This window comes from Scophthalmus maximus, chromosome 21 (genome assembly GCF_022379125.1).
Source record: "Scophthalmus maximus strain ysfricsl-2021 chromosome 21, ASM2237912v1, whole genome shotgun sequence".
Lineage (NCBI taxonomy): Eukaryota > Metazoa > Chordata > Actinopteri > Pleuronectiformes > Scophthalmidae > Scophthalmus > Scophthalmus maximus.
In genome coordinates, this window is record NC_061535.1 from 5,188,944 (window position 1) to 5,206,073 (window position 17,130).

Below are 17,130 nucleotides of genomic sequence, written 5' to 3' on the forward strand. Positions count from 1 at the left end.
GGAGACATTTTCAGTTATTAAATTAAATGGAAAGGGGCGGCACGTTAGCTGAAGCAGTTTACAGACATGAACTGTCACTGTTATGAACAGACATTCTTAATTATAGGCATAATCATAAGTTGCTATAAACACCCGCCATGGTGGGACAGTGGGAGACATGATGTTCTAAACACGATCAAGAGAAGAGGAAAATAACTTCAGATCAGACGACAAACTTGTAAGGCGACACGTGAATCCCTAATCCGGGGTAATGTGACCAAGCCTATTCATGTACAAACCAGACAAAGAACACTTTCACAAGCGCGATGACGTGGTGTACCTCCAATGATGGCCGAGTCCCTGTTGACTCCATCGGGGATCACTCGCTCCTCATTAAATGGGAATTCTGCATCTGAAACACAGACAGAAAGAAAGACAGAAAGGGAGAGAGAAAGTAAAACCACACATTGAAACAGAGAAACAGAAGCAGACGAAGAGCATGTCGTCAAATTAAGAGTTTCACGAGCTGCGGCTTCTTGTCCGCTCATTGTATAGTTCAGCAGCATTCGTCTAATTGCTCAGATTCCCGCTGAATTAAAAAACTACTGCGCTTTCAAAAACAGGTTAAAATAAGGTCACTGCACCAGGTATATGGTTCGAAATGTCACTTATTCTCTTATTACCTCCACAAAACTTAGTGGAAGGATGGGACGTGGGCCAAGACAGAACCCATTCCATTTTTGTGCAGATCATTGTTTAGAAAGCAAACTTCCTACAGTATTTAAACAATGTTAGTCTGAAACTAGCAAAGGCACTTTGCTAAACTGTGCTTGTTATTAGATGTCACATTGGGTACAAAAACGAAAAGAAGAAAGATGATACTGTTGAGACGTCTGCCTTGTGTACAATTCCTATTGAGGAATAGACACACACACTACAGAGAGCACAATCCAAACATGATACACACAATCACACAAACTGCCTCACCCTGGAATGAGCTGTCAGCTATTTCTGCTGATGACTGCTGAGCTCTCCAGAGAAGTAAAGAGCATGAATAAGAAGGAGGGGAAGAGGGCGGTGAAAATAGAAAGTAATTGAGGAAAGAGGTGCAATCAGACTCATTATAGTCTGTCAGTTGCCTGCATGCGCTCGGACGTAACATCAATTTCTTGTGAATGAAACGATAAGACACGAGGGCAGAAGGAGGAGAGGAGAGGGGCAATAAAGGAAAAACTTGAAAAGTAAAAACAGAAAGCTGGGATGATGAGAACAAAAAAAAACACACAAAAGAGAAGTCACGAGCTGATTATTATAGCGGATAACATCGGAAAATATAAAGCAGAATAAATATTGATCCCATCTCTGGATGGATGGTGGGGAGCTGAGGGTGGGTTTGGACCTGGAGTCAAGATCAATGGACTGGATCGATCTCAGGGAGCTAGACATTCCCAAAGGCGCAGTTGGCTCCGAGCCTGAGGAAAACGTCTGCATCCAGAATAGTGACACTCACTAAACTCTGCTGTCTAATGTAACGTTAGACACACGAGTCCTGAAGTAAGTGTGCATTTATGAGTGTGTGTGTGTTCATGAACATGTAAGCACAACAGTTAGAATCGGAGGCAGAGTGTGTTACTTAGAAAGGGATCAATTACTGTGTTTGTTGTGTTCCATGTGTATGTGCACACGCATATCCGTGTACATCTGTAACCTAAATGACGTTTTCTTTCAAAAGTGTTTTAGTATATTGCCAGTTATCTTAAAGGCGCTCCTCACCTGTGTTGTCCAGATGCCAGGGATCCGTTGCAGCAGACATTGGTGGGATGGTGAGAGGTGACGCCCCGCAGTTGGACTCCACCAGCTTGCCTTGGTGCGAAACTGGCGACGCGACAGCGGGTTGTCTGTCCGACTGGCCGGCTGTCGGTGTGGCCCGGGCCTGTTTGGCTGCTCTCAGCGCAGACTTGAGGGGGGCGACGCCGTTGAACTGCACTCGGGACAAGCAGCCGACAAAGCCCGGGGTGTTGTAGCGCTCGATGAGGACCGGGTCTATGTGTCCGGTTTCTGTATGGAGACACAGCGTTGGACAGAAGCTGGAGTCACTGGATTGTTTCAGTCATCTCATCTTGTTTGACGAGACTCGTCAGGCCAGTCTCATGTGATGCTAACTTATGAGGAACCATGGCCATAAAGTCAGTTGATATTGAGAGAAGGAGTAAGGCATCAGCATTTAGTATCCAAAACACAAAGAAAAAGACAAACACACTTCCTCTGGAGGCTCAAAACTCTATGTGTGCACTTATAAATCAAGATTGCACTCAACGAACTGGTATAGGCACAAATTTTGCTGACGCGCACACATACAGTAAACCGATACTCTTCAAGTGCCCAGTGAGAATATGAATTTGCACAGATGAGGAGTAGCGAGCGTGACAGACGATGAGGAGGAGGGTGAGCGCGGAGGAGGAACGTACACTGACACTGACCTTTAATGTCAAATTAAAGAATGAATCATGAACCGATACCCTCGCCTCCCTCACTCTCTCCCTCCCTCCCTCCCTCCCGGCTTCTGTCTACTCATTCTCCTATTGGTGGGGATGCTTTAGTATCACAGGCTTTGGGTTTCATATACTTATGACGTTTAATATTTGATTCCGTCACAAATATGTGATTCTCTGTGGTAAAAACAGACAATTATAAATTACATATTCAGTGTTGTTTCAATTCAAAAGTGTTGCTCTTTTCTCTTTTTCAAGCTGTGCTCATAGCTTCATGACCACTATGATAATCCATGCCTTCATATGTAATATGAAGAGAAAAAATATATAAAAAGCTGTTACTAACAAAATCATCAGAAGTCATTTCTGTGATTATGCCTCCATCTCCACATTTAGTCATTTTCTTTGCACTATGGAATTGAAAAGTCAACCAAATTGCCCTTTGTTGTCTGCCATCCAAACTCCAGGTCCACTTTTTGCTGTAGTAATCCAGACCAATTCAGCTGTGCCTGTACAAATGCAGCAATTTTCTGCAATTTTATCTCACTGCCCCATGATGGCCATTTCTTTACATTTTTTACACACACACACACACACACACACACACACACACACACACACACACACACACACACACACACACACACACACACACACACACACACACACACACACACACACACACACACACACACACACACACACACACACACACACACACACACGAGGCGTTAAGAGAGAGAGAGAAATCACAGGCAGCCAACAAAATTATTTACTAAAAAAATCCCTACAACACCTACAATTCAGTAAAGACGAACGCTACATAAACATTCACAGCCACAAACCTTGACCGATTCAAAACAGCCAAACTGTCTTCAGCTCGTTCGCAGAGCTGCACAATGTCCTGCTGCCTCACATAAACTCACGGCTGTGTGTGGAGACGGAGCCTGGTTTTTAATTTTTTACATGCATGGCTGCTCTGCTGCTGGACGACTGTGCCACACCCAGGAGGAACTGTTTGGGCAAGTCTGCAGCAAAATACAGGCGAGGGACGACTAAGTGGAGCGATGCCCTGTTTGCATGTGAGTTTGCGTGTATTTAATGAATTTGGTTACCGTTGATGATGGGTTTCTGAGTATCTGGACATGGCCTATAATTTAATTCTCTTTCTTTATTCCATTTTGATGAGTCCAATACAAGTCTGTGCGTGTGTTTGTACACTATTGATTGTGCAGCCAGGAATATAGCTCAGTGCTAGTCTTATGTATTCATTTGACCATACCTCCTACAGACACGAACACTGTATATATATATATATATATATATATATATATATATATATATATTGATAAAACTAAAATGTGGCTCAGAAACACGCCTCGGATGAGGCACTGGTCATCAAGACAAATGTGCCCACAATCTATAACTTCACACCTCGACAACGGTGTGTATGTGCAGATGTATATGAATGTATGTGTAAATGTATATGACACACAAAGGCAGGAAGGAGAGCAGTGCCTCACAGCATTCCAGTGAGCACAGTGAGCAGAATACTGATAACGACAGTCTTATGAATACAGCGTGTGAATACACAAGCACTCCCTCTCCCCTGTACTCCTGAACCTATATGCTGATCACTGCAGGCCGTGTGTGAATACTAATAAGTTCTCTCTTAGGAGTATAACAGGCTGCTTTGCATACAATGCCAGCGTGGAGTGAATAGCCGACAAGCTCCCCTTATTCTTTGTTTTCTTGGGGGGACAGCTATTTCACAAGGGAGTGCTCATCAGATTAGTGGTGCGCCGTCAGGACATGCAAAGCAAGCATTGACGCTAAAAGCTTAAGCTAAAGATAGACTCCCATTAGATCAATCCTGTAGTGGAAAGCTGTATCTTTCCTCACAACTCAGAACATCATTCTGTCCCGTAAAAGACTTGATAACAAGCGTTTGCGTTCATCTTATAATTTACTGCCCTCTTGTGGCCGAAGTGGGCTACGGTCTCTGGAAGCTAGGTTGACCAATAACGGTTGAATCTATTCGTTTGTTTTCCTGACCGTTGCCAAGGCAGGGGTTTGTTAAACACGGGGGGAGCAGCATTTTTGCAAATACGCCTCATGGATAATCCTGGGATCTGCGGCGTGTGACTAGCTATAGCTAGCTACAGACAAGTGTGCTCGTCAAGCTTCCCTTGACTCAGCTTCCGGATCCGTTATGATACTGGGTGCAATATAATACACATGGGTTCAATATAATACACATGGGTTCAATATAATACACATGTGCAGATGAGTGAGGAAACTGTACTTGTGCCAGAGTTGGGGGACTGAAGACTTGCTTGACTAACATTGATAAAAGACTTGACTTGATGTTCATGAGCTGGCCGAGACCTTTAGGCACAAGACTCACAAGGAAAAAAAAACGTTTTCATAAATGCTGGATAGCATATTTGTTTTTTCATAGACAATGAGCACCAACAGTTACCGCGTCTGCCAGGAGCTAGAAAACAAGCGGAAGGATCAAAACGAACGCATGTTGAGAGAAGGATTCTCACACACCTGCAGTGATTTTCTCTTTAGCCTAACTTTATATTACCAGATGATATCTGATGCAGACAAGACATCTTATGAATTCTTTTCAAGACAGATCTGTGTGACAAATGCAATCCTCCAAGATTAGGCAGGCAGACAAGGTGCCATATTTGCTTGATGAGGATTGAAATGCCAAGGTTCTAAATTAATGGATGTATTAGTCTACACAACACACAGAAAAATAATCCTCAGATGCCGTGTAATTTTCATGTGACCTTCATAATAAATACAAAGTGGGAAAATGTTGCAGGAATAACAGACTATTACGACATTTAAAGGGTAAGGGTTAGGCAAAGAAAGAGAGAAAGAAAGACTCACTAGACCAAAAAAATTACAAAATACTACAAGATGAAATAGCATACAAATATTATGTGCTATCGTAAACGTCTGTTTTGATTGATTGAGATGGGCACAAAACCCATGATTGCTGTCACTGTCTGATGAAATCCAAACCCTATGAAATTACTACCGTTGTGGAGTTTTTGAATCTTTCGTTTTCAGGGGAACTGTATTACACAGGTGATGAAATCTTACATGGTTTGCAGGAGGAAAGGAAGTAATGCATATAATGAAATGTAATAAAATACAATCACACAAACACACAGGGGACCATACCATTTCAATAGAGTTCAATTAACACCCCTGTTATGCTCTCTCAGAGGTGTCAAAACTATACTGTTTATTTTCCAGTTTGTAATGCAGAGTGTGGCCATCCACAGTACAAGTAATATCACTATATTACCTGGTTACACTGTACCTCTTCCATACTCCCTTAGTACCTATAATCCATGCTGGACCTATGCTGTCCCGTATGCCGTGTCTATGTCATTGCTATACCGTACCTCCATTGTACGTCTGCTGTACCTTTGCCGTCCTTTCACTGTACCTACATCGTACCTATGGTGTTGATTTATCGTAAGAAGTACAAATTGGCCTTAAGGCTTGTAATCCCTTCTTAGGCTTGCTCTGGTGGGTTTTCCAGACGGATCAATATAACATTGACGAATACACACAAAGCAACAGCTGTCCACACAGGAATCACGATGAGAGCAGAGCAGGGACAAATGTGTCTGGCTTAGGACCGCAATAATGAAATGTGCCATTACTTATGATTACAACCAGGTTCAACACTAATGTTGTACCATATGTCATATGTGACCCCTCCAACAACCACCTATAGAAAACACACACACATACACACACTGACATTGCCTGACACTGCCGTGACAAGGTCAGCATGTTGATAAGGGGATTGCACCTCCTGATGGTGTCACCAGGGTGACCAGTGACATCACATGAATAATTCAAAGGGTGACGTAGCACATACAACTGTGAGGAGAGGTCTGGTGTGAGTGTGATGTGGAGTGGTGTATTTTGTTGGAGAGGAGTGAGACGGCGGAGAATTGTAGGAAAGGCACAAAAAAAAACCCTGTTTGTAGTTCCAGTGGAAAAAAGAACAAATGATGGAGAGAACAGAGGAGGAGAAGGACGTGACCTCCATAAAAGGTTGTTGGTGGTGGGGGGGTGAGAGCCATGAGACTTAGTCTCTGGTGTGTGTGTTCATCTGAGTGGGAAAGAAATGGGGTGACAAGAAGGGTGCTCAAATGGAGGGGCTGGGTAGAGGAGATCAAACACAGTTGCCATGGCAACAAATGGAAGCTGATGTGGGGGTGAGGTTGAGAGAAAAAAGGGGAGAAAGGGGGGTGTTAATGAAAGTATGATGCATCTGAGACACCTCAAAAGACTAGTGAAGCCACCTACCACACCCTTTGTAACAGAGACAAATATGTAACGTAGTCACACACACACACACACACACACACACACACACACACACACACACACACACACACACACACACACACACACACACACACACACACACACACACACACACACACACACACACACACACACACACACACACACACACACATTGGTCATGGTTGTCGAACCAATTAAGGATGGAGAGGGTCATGATGGAAAAAAGAAAGAAAACAGTTGAAATAAATTAAGGAACAGAGATATTGTGAGAAATTTTTAAAATTTTCCTAATGTTCTTAAAGTCTCTGTGAATTTATCAGTGCATTTTATACGTATGTTCTTTGTTAAAATTACCTGGCCTATGCCAGGACAATATTGATATTCATGATTTCCATGGTGTAAATATCGTCTATGCTTGTGTCCAGTGCAGTGTGATAGTAAAGCAAACTGACTGACCCATGCTTTTCTTTTTGATTTTTGACCTTCATGCCCTCATTATACAGCATTTGGTTTCGAATGTGGCAAACTGTTGGATAGATAATGTCATAAAAACAATCTGAGAATGATGAATTCAGAAAAAAGATGGTTAAGGGAGGTTGGAGGTGGAGTTAGATCAGAGCTCTGTTTAAGAGATGCAGAATACACCTGTGGTTGCAACACCTTCCCATAACGTGCTACACACGTGTACCGACCGCATGTGTATTCATCACTGCCACCGCTGGCTTCCTCCAGACACAACAGAGAGGCAGCAACAAGACGACCAATCATATATATCACACTCTTATTATCACACTCTCATGGACGACTCATTTTCCCTCCTGAGAAACCCACACACATCAGGGTTCACCTGCAGGCTCATTAATTTAACGGGGCGGACATTTTTAAATTCAAATTGGCTTTCATATCAATCAACAAGGAAAACAGGAAGAATAAAGGCTCAATTTGTTATGTTTAGCTGCAAATGAATAATTCCCATAAGACTGACTGGCATAAGCGCAACATATACATGAAGAAACAGGTACACACACAAGCACGCACGCACGCAGTAGTTACCTATAGGTGGAGTTTGCGACAGTTTATGAGCTTCCTCTCGTTTCCCTCGTTCTCCCTCTCTGCTTCGTGAATCTCTCATCACAGGACCACATTGGCAAGCATCTCTCTCTCTCTCTCTTCCTCCACACCCCCCTCCCCCTCCCCTCTCTGGCTCTCTGCAGTGCAGTCCCACCTACATAACAGCTGGAAAATCCCGGATCGCGGACTCACAGCGGCACGGATCAGGACTCGCCGCTCTTAAGTGCAGCTAGTGGTTAAAGGCAGGGAGGAGGGTATGATGTCATCCTTAAACACACAGAGACTTGTATAGAGCAGTGACCACACATACATTCACCTCCGCCACTCGAAAGGCTCACTGAGATCCCAGAGATTACCCATTTGATCACACAGATACCGTGCTTGGAGACAGATGAGAGAAAACGGCCCGTGTTATCAGGGGGGAGTCAGGACGTCTGGTGGCCAGAACACAAAAGACGAGCGTCGAAACATATAGGGGAGGAGATTGATTAAACTTCATGCTTTGGACAATGGTCAGCAGTAATGTAAAATGTACATGATTTGTGCTTAATCAGGTGGTTTATAAAGAATCAAGGGGTGTGGTGTGCTGAATCCTTAAAAACAGAAACCAACGAAAAACACAATCACCAGGACAGCTGTCCGAATAACATGATTTATGAATGCACTGACGTTTCAAGCAAATGCCTGCCAAGTGGCATTTGCTCAAGTTGATGTAAGAAGGGTGACACGTCGGCTCATGATTTTTAATTAATCAATTACAGGCATAAAGCTGCAGGCTTGGTCCTTTGCGTGTGAACCATCCGAAAAGTCTATGTCACTGTATTTGAAACCTGGGTTCACAAAAAAAGTCAGCTGGGTCATGTCATGTCCTGGAGAAAAAAACTACTTGCTACATTTGATGGTCAATGTGTGGTTGAAGAAAAGGCCCAATTTCCAATAAAGCCACATGAAAAAGCTAAACCTGCAGACATTTGCATGCAAATAACAGCTGAAAAAAACCTCCTAAAGTCAAAAAGGCCAATTTACCTTGAAACATTAGAGTGACTTAGAGCCCAGTGTAAAATTATTGGCAGCACCCACAGGGAGCGACGTGTTAAATGATTGGATGGAGTGAACAAGATGAGAGACGTAAGGGGAATAAAACAACATACAGAAGATAAATCATAATTTTAGTGTGGTACTCATGTACATGTCCCTCACAACCAACCCTCAGGGCTACAATCATCTGTCTCTGATAGCACTATTTCTATTACTCTGTCTTTCTGCCTGTGACTGTGAATCTCTTTCCTTAGTTAGACACACTCACATAAAGTCCACGCACGCACGCACGCACGCACGCACGCACGCACGCACGCACGCACGCACGCACGCACGCACGCACGCACGCACGCACGCACGCACGCACGCACGCACGCACGCACGCACGCACGCACGCACGCACGCACACACACACACACACACACACACACACACACACACACACACACACACACACACACACACACACACACACACACACACACACACACACACACACACACACACACACACACACACACACACACACACACACACACACAGAGGACTGGGTTAGAAGTGTGCCTGGTGCTCTGGCTGACGAATGACTCATCTCCCCCGTCTACTCCAATGGGATGCAGAGATCTAGGGAAGACAGGCCCATATGCAATACATCAACCCACCCACCCTAACTGCCTGCACACCTACACACACACACAAGGATGCATGCAAGGAAATACATACACTCTTACATTCCGCCCTACATGCACAAATATTATATTGTTGAGCTCTGGCGTATGGATACAGTTACCGTCGCACGCATGCTGTTACATTAAAGATCCGGCTACAGCAGTTTCAGTAGCATGAAGCATGCGCTGAATCATCCTTGTGCTTCATGATCAATATCACTTCACGACAATTGACCTTGGCAGCAAACACTGTCATCATCATGACTTAGAATCTGAAATATTGACACTGACAGCGACAACCAATACGCTGAATACTGACTGTTATGCTAATATTTAAAAAATAATATTTACTCAAAGGTCCCCTACCCCAAGGTCCCCTACCCCGTCTACATAGGAGAAGCAACACAGACAGATGAAGAAAGACCATAGCAGAGATAGCTTTCATATTTTGCCTCTATGTATGGCTCTTTGTGGTTATTTCCATGACTTTTATTTGTCTGGTTATTGTGTGAATGTTTTTTCACCTCTTTACGGTTGTTTAATTCACTTCAGTACTCAGTAATCCATCCATGATGCTAAGAACTAACTATCACCTTCAGTCAGTGGGGCACCAGGGGTGGCCAATCAGATATCAACCCTCACCCCCCTTCTCGGCATCGCCCCTGCTAACAATCACCAGACTATGAGGTGATAGAGGAGACGTCGCTGTGATCACTGTGTTTGTGTGTATGTGTGTGTGTGTGTGTATGTATGTGTGTGTCCTGTTGCAGACACAGAGTCACTGTCTCCTCGAAATAGAGAATCTGATATCTCAGCTGTCTGACAGCCTCTCTTGTCTCTGCGGTCCCGACACAATAAGCGGAGCAGATCTGATGAGATGTGCAAAAATCAAAAGCCTGCGTCTGTTCTCACTTCCTTGGTTCTCCGTCTGTACTTCTGATCACAACACGACTGTCATCCTTAAATTTTTCCCTCTTTCACTCACACCCATCCTGTTTCCGTGTTTTGTTTCTGTTATGATGTTTACTATATATAAAGACCAAATATTTAAGTCAATGTGTAAAGTGGAAGGCTGTTTATGAGGGGGGACGGCAGGTACTGTTTTGGCATATGAAAAGACTTGTTCTGCTTTTCATTAGAACATCTGTGCTGTGTTAGTCAAGCAAAGATGGATGGCTGTGTTTCTGTTTTTGTGCTCACGTATTTATGTGTGCGTGCATGCAAGGTGTTGTACTCCCAGGGGGACTTGCTGTGTGTGTGTGTGTGTGTGTGTGTGTGTGTGTGTAGCGGTCGATAGTGCTGGCTGGTAAGTGAAGTCAGCCATTACTTCAACCTCACTGACTTCCTCAGCATTTTGGGGTAGAGACAAAAGAGATGGGAGGACAGAAAGGGCAAAGAGAGAATAAGAAGAATAGGGCAGAACAGAATAGAACAAGGTGCAAATACTGAGATACAGTCTTCCATCAGATTCACATATACATTATGAATAGTTATAGCAGCTAATAAAACCAACCACAATTGAGTCATAAACCACAGCTACCACTTAGGACAGCCTGAATAGGTTATGGTAAGTGGCTATTGATAATTATGGTAATCAATTTCTAAGTTACTGGGGCAAATGATGTGGGGATTTGTTAAAAACTGCCCTCTTAGTCCAGAGGGGAAAAAAAACATGATGTATAACATGAATTACAAGTTAACAATCTTTAGAACTGCAGTGACCGTGTGTCCTATGAGTAGTGTGTCAAACTAGTTGCTGGGAGTTTAATGCTCAGCAACTGATCATCAAGACAATTTTAAGGAGAAAGTTTCCACCTTCACATAGATATATACCCTATCTGCTACAATATGCAGGGTCACTCATACACTGTAGGTAGAGATGGATGCAGCTGTGCCTGTGTCCGCACCAACAACCTCCTACTGTCATCTGGCGTCCTCCAGTGGGCTTAATGTGTAATTACAGCGTCCTGTCTACTGAGCAGCAAAGTGAGGTTGCAGACCGCAACCAACTGAACACTGCTTCCCTCAACCCCTTCTGTACAGTGGCCCTCTCTGCCTCAGTAGATATGAAGGGATAATTATGAGCTAATGACAGCACAATTTTTAGTTTTAGGTTTCTGCCAATAGAGCCACCTAAATCTCAAGCCACCTACATTTGTATCGAAAGGACCCACTTTAAATGAGATTGTTTATCTAAAGGGGTTAATTTTTGCAAGAATAGCAAGAGAATAGATATAATATATAATATAATCGGATATAGAGAACATACAAGTCAAAAAACATAAAAAATGACAACAAGTCAATGTTTTGGGGGCAGCAATAGCATCTATCGCTATAGCAATTGAATGATATATATTGCAGAGAATATAAATGATCACACAGTAACATTTTGTGCAGTGAGAAAACGTTTTAAAAAAGTGCACTGCTGAAACAACGTTTACACACGTTGTCACACTTACCATAGACTTTGCCCAAGAACAGCGTCTTGACCAGGTTGAGCTGTGTGTCTGAGGCGAGTGGGAGGGTGTAGCTCACTGGAGGGTAATGATCCAACTGCAACAGTGGCAGAGAGATAATATGTTAGAATCTGCATTTTTAAAGCGTCTTGGTCTAAAACTACTGAGAACAGCATTTTAGAATAGACCCTGACAAGGAACCTCATCAGCACATTAAGCTTAGTACACAAGACGATGAAGAAGAAATGGGAACTCACTCAAGTCAGGGACTGTACAGCTACTACAAAGCATAATCAGAAGCTCGCTGGCTCCCTCTTGTGGGAGGAAGCTCCAAGTAATGACTCCAATGAATCATGGTAAAAGACAGTTCAATAAATATTAATCAACATTAATGGTAATTACGCTACACGTTGTAGCCAGGACAAGTAAGACTGCTTTTATATTCCATTATACGGCATGTGAGTGTTAAAAAAGACACAATTTGAAAAGGTGGTATAGAACAACTGTACAAACGATAGATAAAACATTCACCGGGACATCCACCAGTGTTTATATTTCTATCTTTTATCATCTTTCTCTGATCTTTCTCTATAAACTTGTAGAAAAAGCCTCACATTGAGTGATGTTTACAGCAGTATATCCCTGTTCAAAATATACTAACCAGTGTATGAATTTTTTTCAAAAAGCTCACTTCACATTAACATGGCTGCTCAGAGAAGTCAGACCAAATGATTAAAGAAAAACCTCTCATTTGCATTGGTTAATTTACTTTTCCCCTTTGGGTCATCAGAGCTGGATGAAACTGGATAAACCGAAAAGTGATCTCCCATAATGATCCTGTAAACAAACAGCTCTCCATCCGGACGAGAGAGAAATGATCACACATAAATTAACATTATGCAACTTCACATGTCTGCGGTAGGTTCAAAGCCTGTCCGGAGAAACTTGAAAACAGAGACAGAGAGAAATAGCAGCGAGTTTACCACGAAGGGTGTCGGTGGAGTTGTGAGAGCAAAGAGGCATACGGAGGGAGGCGAAACATGACTTTAATATCCCTGCAACATAATTAACTTGTTATTGCGGTTGCAGTGAAGTTTCTAATTAGCTTGAAGGGTGCAGCAGCCGGTGCAACTGACGAGAAGCATTGCGGGGCCGCAAATTGTTTTTTGTGTGTTCCAGAAACCAAAAGGTCTTCCTTGCAAACCCCCTCTGTGCACACAGGAGAACTGTATCTCAGCCTGCACCGGTCTGTGGGACGCATTCCAACGGGCCCCAGCCAGAGAAAGAGCGGCTGATTGAAAACAATGACTTTTGTTACCGTGTGTTTTACTGGAAATTTGTTCCATTCATGTGCTGAATAGCTGTCGCGGCCTGTTAGCGGCGAGCTGAGCTGGACTGTCACTAAAGGGTTGAGATTTGTGTGTGTTAGTGTGGGTGTGTGTAGAGAAAATGGGAGAAAAATGTGAGGACTGTACTGATTCCAACCTGTAAACAAGAAAAAAAAAAAACACATGCACGCACGCACGCACAGCATGTCCTAATTTGATTCGTTCCAAAAGCCTGGTCTCAGTGGAGCATTGTGTGGGTTTTGTTTTCCACAGTGACTGGAGGGTGGGATAATGGGGCACAATTAAATTGCGCTCAGCTTATTTACTTTTATCCGAGGAAACAAATTGGCTGCAGAGCCGCGGTGGGGCAGCCCGAGTCCCGAAACCGCGCAAAAAAGGTCCACGGAGGAAGGTGGCCGGGGAAGAAACCTCATTTTACCGAACTTTGTCAATTACAACTGCAATTATTGTGATTCTCTCCGCTCACACTGAACCATTTAGACAACACAATTTTCTCCTCCGAGCGCTGTTGCTGCCTCTCAGGTTACATAAAGCTTACATAAGCAAAGTAATCAGGGGTGAGACAAAGAGAAAATTAACAACGGGTAAAATCTATTTCCCAGCTATAGTGCTCACAAGGAATCTAATTTAGCCAATGTGATGCACATACTCAAACTCATTTACAGCGCACAGAGAACTTTTTACTTCAGGGGCGACTTACACTAATGATACCTGGAGGAGGAGCAAAGTGCAAATGAATACTAATATCCTTCGTTCACTCGGATAAATAGTTTAACATCATCATCAAGTGAATTACTGTGAGCGAGTGTCGGGTCCCATCAGGCCGCCATTCACACCGCTAATACCTCGGCAACAACTAGAGGAGAGGGGAGGAGACGGGAGGAGAGATGCTTGAAGGGACACTTTCATCTCCGAACCCTCACAGTGTGCGAGAAGGTTGAGAGAAAGCCAAAGTCAGAGATAGCGAGATGGGAACTTATTTTGATCTCACCTTGATGCGTCTCTGATAGCGAGCTCACCTGATGAGATCTCACAGGCTGCGTTAAAACCAAACACTTGCTTCCCGCACAGCACTACTGTGCGAATCTGCATGTACATTTGAGCAGGTATCTGTGACCACATGCAAAATCCACTCCTTTAAGTAACCTCAGGATTAGAAAGGTGTTAAATGGATCAAAGTAACCTTTGTTATCATGTGGTGTGGGTCCACTGCCTCATCTAGAGATTCTTTTTGTCTTTCAACCCGATCCCCTCTCTCTCTCTGACTCATTCTGTCTTTTCATTTTGTTCTCCATCTCTCTCCTGCTCCCTTTTCCCTAAGACTCCAATTACCTCATGCCTACTTGTCTCCTCACTTGTTCTCTGCCTTGTCTTTAAACTAAATCGTCGGCTTGTCTAAATTGCCTTTAAGATTTGCAGCCCGATAGCAGAGAAGCGAGACCTCTGCAGCCTCAGGTAAACACTCAACTCTCCCTTTCTGCCTGGAAATTGAATTTGATCCACTGGCAGGTCCACCAGCATGACTGTTATTGGTTCTGACTCATATCTCTGCCTCTCACTCATAGATGAATGAAGCTGCAACAAGGCCTCTGATGAGCATGTGAGCAAAAATAATAAGGGGATGGTTAAATTACAAATGCTTTTGCTTTAATGTATTTTTGCAGGAAATTGTTGATCCAAATCAAAATGGAGTAGTTAGCAAGTGTATATCTTAAGTCCTCGATAATTCTGTTTAACATTCAAAATAAATTGTTGAATCATTTCAGCATTCAGGTAAAGTGCTGCACATGTTTGCCGACTTTGTAAACACAGATATGCTGAAATCTCTAGCTATAGGCAACGACCTAATTGTGGCTGAACGGTGCAGATGTTCTGGAGTGACTATTCAAATCTCGCTTTATTTCTTATGGCTGCTTGGAGGCAGCGGAGAGCAAGCTGTAAACAGCTGAACTTGTTAGCAAACAGTAACCTACCTATTCAGCCGGCAGGTGTTGAGAAACAGCAGCACTAACTTGGAGTGGTGAGTGTTCACCACATGAATTTAACCCAAACATAAGCCTTTTAAGCTTTCTCTCTCTGCCAGCATTGGGTACAGTATAGTACAGTAGGTTTTTATAACTTTTTCTGTGCTGCTATATCCGAAAACGACACTATGAGAGCCTTGACACTGAACTTACACAGTGAAGTGTAAAACCAAAAACAGCAAGCCGAGAGATGCAGCCAAGCTTCGTAGAGCTGAGCGTGGTGATTCGCATTCCATTGTTGATACATCACATTACACTGGTTATGCAAATAATGTGGCAAATAGAGGTGTTCAGTACATGTACAAACAGGAGACCTGCTGGTGCCACCGACCTTCTGCTTAGTCTTACTTTGTGCTTCTCTTGTTGTGTCACAAGCCAAACTCCTCCCATGCCTCATATCTCTTCAGTGTGAGCGTGAGCATACAGTCAGGATCGCTCAAAATAAATAAACTAAGAGTATAAATCCCCCCAGGGGTGGGTGACAAGTTAGATAGAGGGATGAATGCGGAGATACAAGGAGAGAGTTGGAGTGGACAGATTCATTTGAATAATGTTGATTTTGGAGTGTGGTGTGAAGCCTCTGTCGCGACCTGACCTGACAAGATCTCACTTGTGCATGTGAATCTTTTGTTATGCATGTCCACATCTTTTTACGGGTGGATATCAAGAGCAGGGGTCGTACCTTGAAAAGAGCCCGAGGCAGTAAGTCAACCTTAAATAAAAGTTTTATTCATCAAAGTTATCTTTTTTTCGTTAGAACACATCCAGGCTCTCCTTTCCATGCCCTACACATAAACCTCATCTATTTCCTTCCTCATAGCTCCATTACAGAATTCTGTGTTTTAAAATCTTAAATCAAAATGACCATCATGCCCAATGTTTCTCTTAAATGTTTTTTTTTTTACACTTTTTAATGTCCAAGTGTATGTGTAACTTAGTGACTATCAAAGGGTTGTTGTTCAATAAACTGAGGATATTTGAGAGTTAATAGGTCAGTCACACACTGAACACTGAAAATCGATATTGTCAATGTGGACACAACTAAGCTGCAATCAATTGTGTGAATGTGTGTGTGTGTGAGAGAGAGTAATGAGCAAAGAATCATACAGTTGCTCCAATCACTTTCTGCGCCAGTGAAAAAGGGATGTGTTGCGTTAAAGGGCTCCCACCGGTGTGATCAGCAGCTGCAGGAGATGATTTGCTCTGAAAATGAGGACGATCTCCATTGGATGTTTCACTTTAATTTTCTCGCTGTCAACATTTTTCACTGTAGTGTGCAAATGCGAGTAATGAGATTCCAGCGTGAACAAATGAGGTCATTGCTCCGTGTGCGTTCAGTGGTAGAGAGAGGGCCGGAGACTGATGTAGAAGAGGAGAAGCAATGATGATTTGATTTGCAAGAGCACAGTGATTCATCCTGGCCAACTCTTTATTTCACTTTAATGAAAGCAGCAGTAAAGGGGCAATAATAGACCTGTAATTATCACAGGACAAGGTGACATCATCACCACCGCTGCCAAAATTACAAAGAACACAACCGATAAAATATCCACATAGTCTATTACAGATTATACTGCATGTGCTCCATCTAACGCCGCCGGAATAATAATGCAAGAGGAAAGATTAAAGACCGAACTGAGCCTTTCTTTATTATAGTCTTAATATTCATATCCGATAGGCCGATCGGCCGCAACATTGAA

At 43.1% G+C, this 17,130-nt stretch overlaps 1 protein-coding gene across 2 annotated transcripts in view; it reads right to left on the bottom strand.

Moving 5' to 3' along the window:
* Positions 1–17,130, bottom strand: part of cntnap2a (contactin associated protein 2a) — a 280,648-nt gene that overhangs the window by 2,546 nt on the left and 260,972 nt on the right. For both annotated transcript variants that reach the window (XM_035619745.2, XM_047329941.1), the window contains 3 exons: positions 12,061–12,154; positions 1,753–2,037; positions 320–391 (listed from right to left, as the gene is read on the bottom strand). In XM_035619745.2, the coding sequence (XP_035475638.2) occupies positions 320–391; positions 1,753–2,037; positions 12,061–12,154 (451 nt within the window). The remainder of the gene's footprint in view (positions 1–319; positions 392–1,752; positions 2,038–12,060; positions 12,155–17,130) is intronic.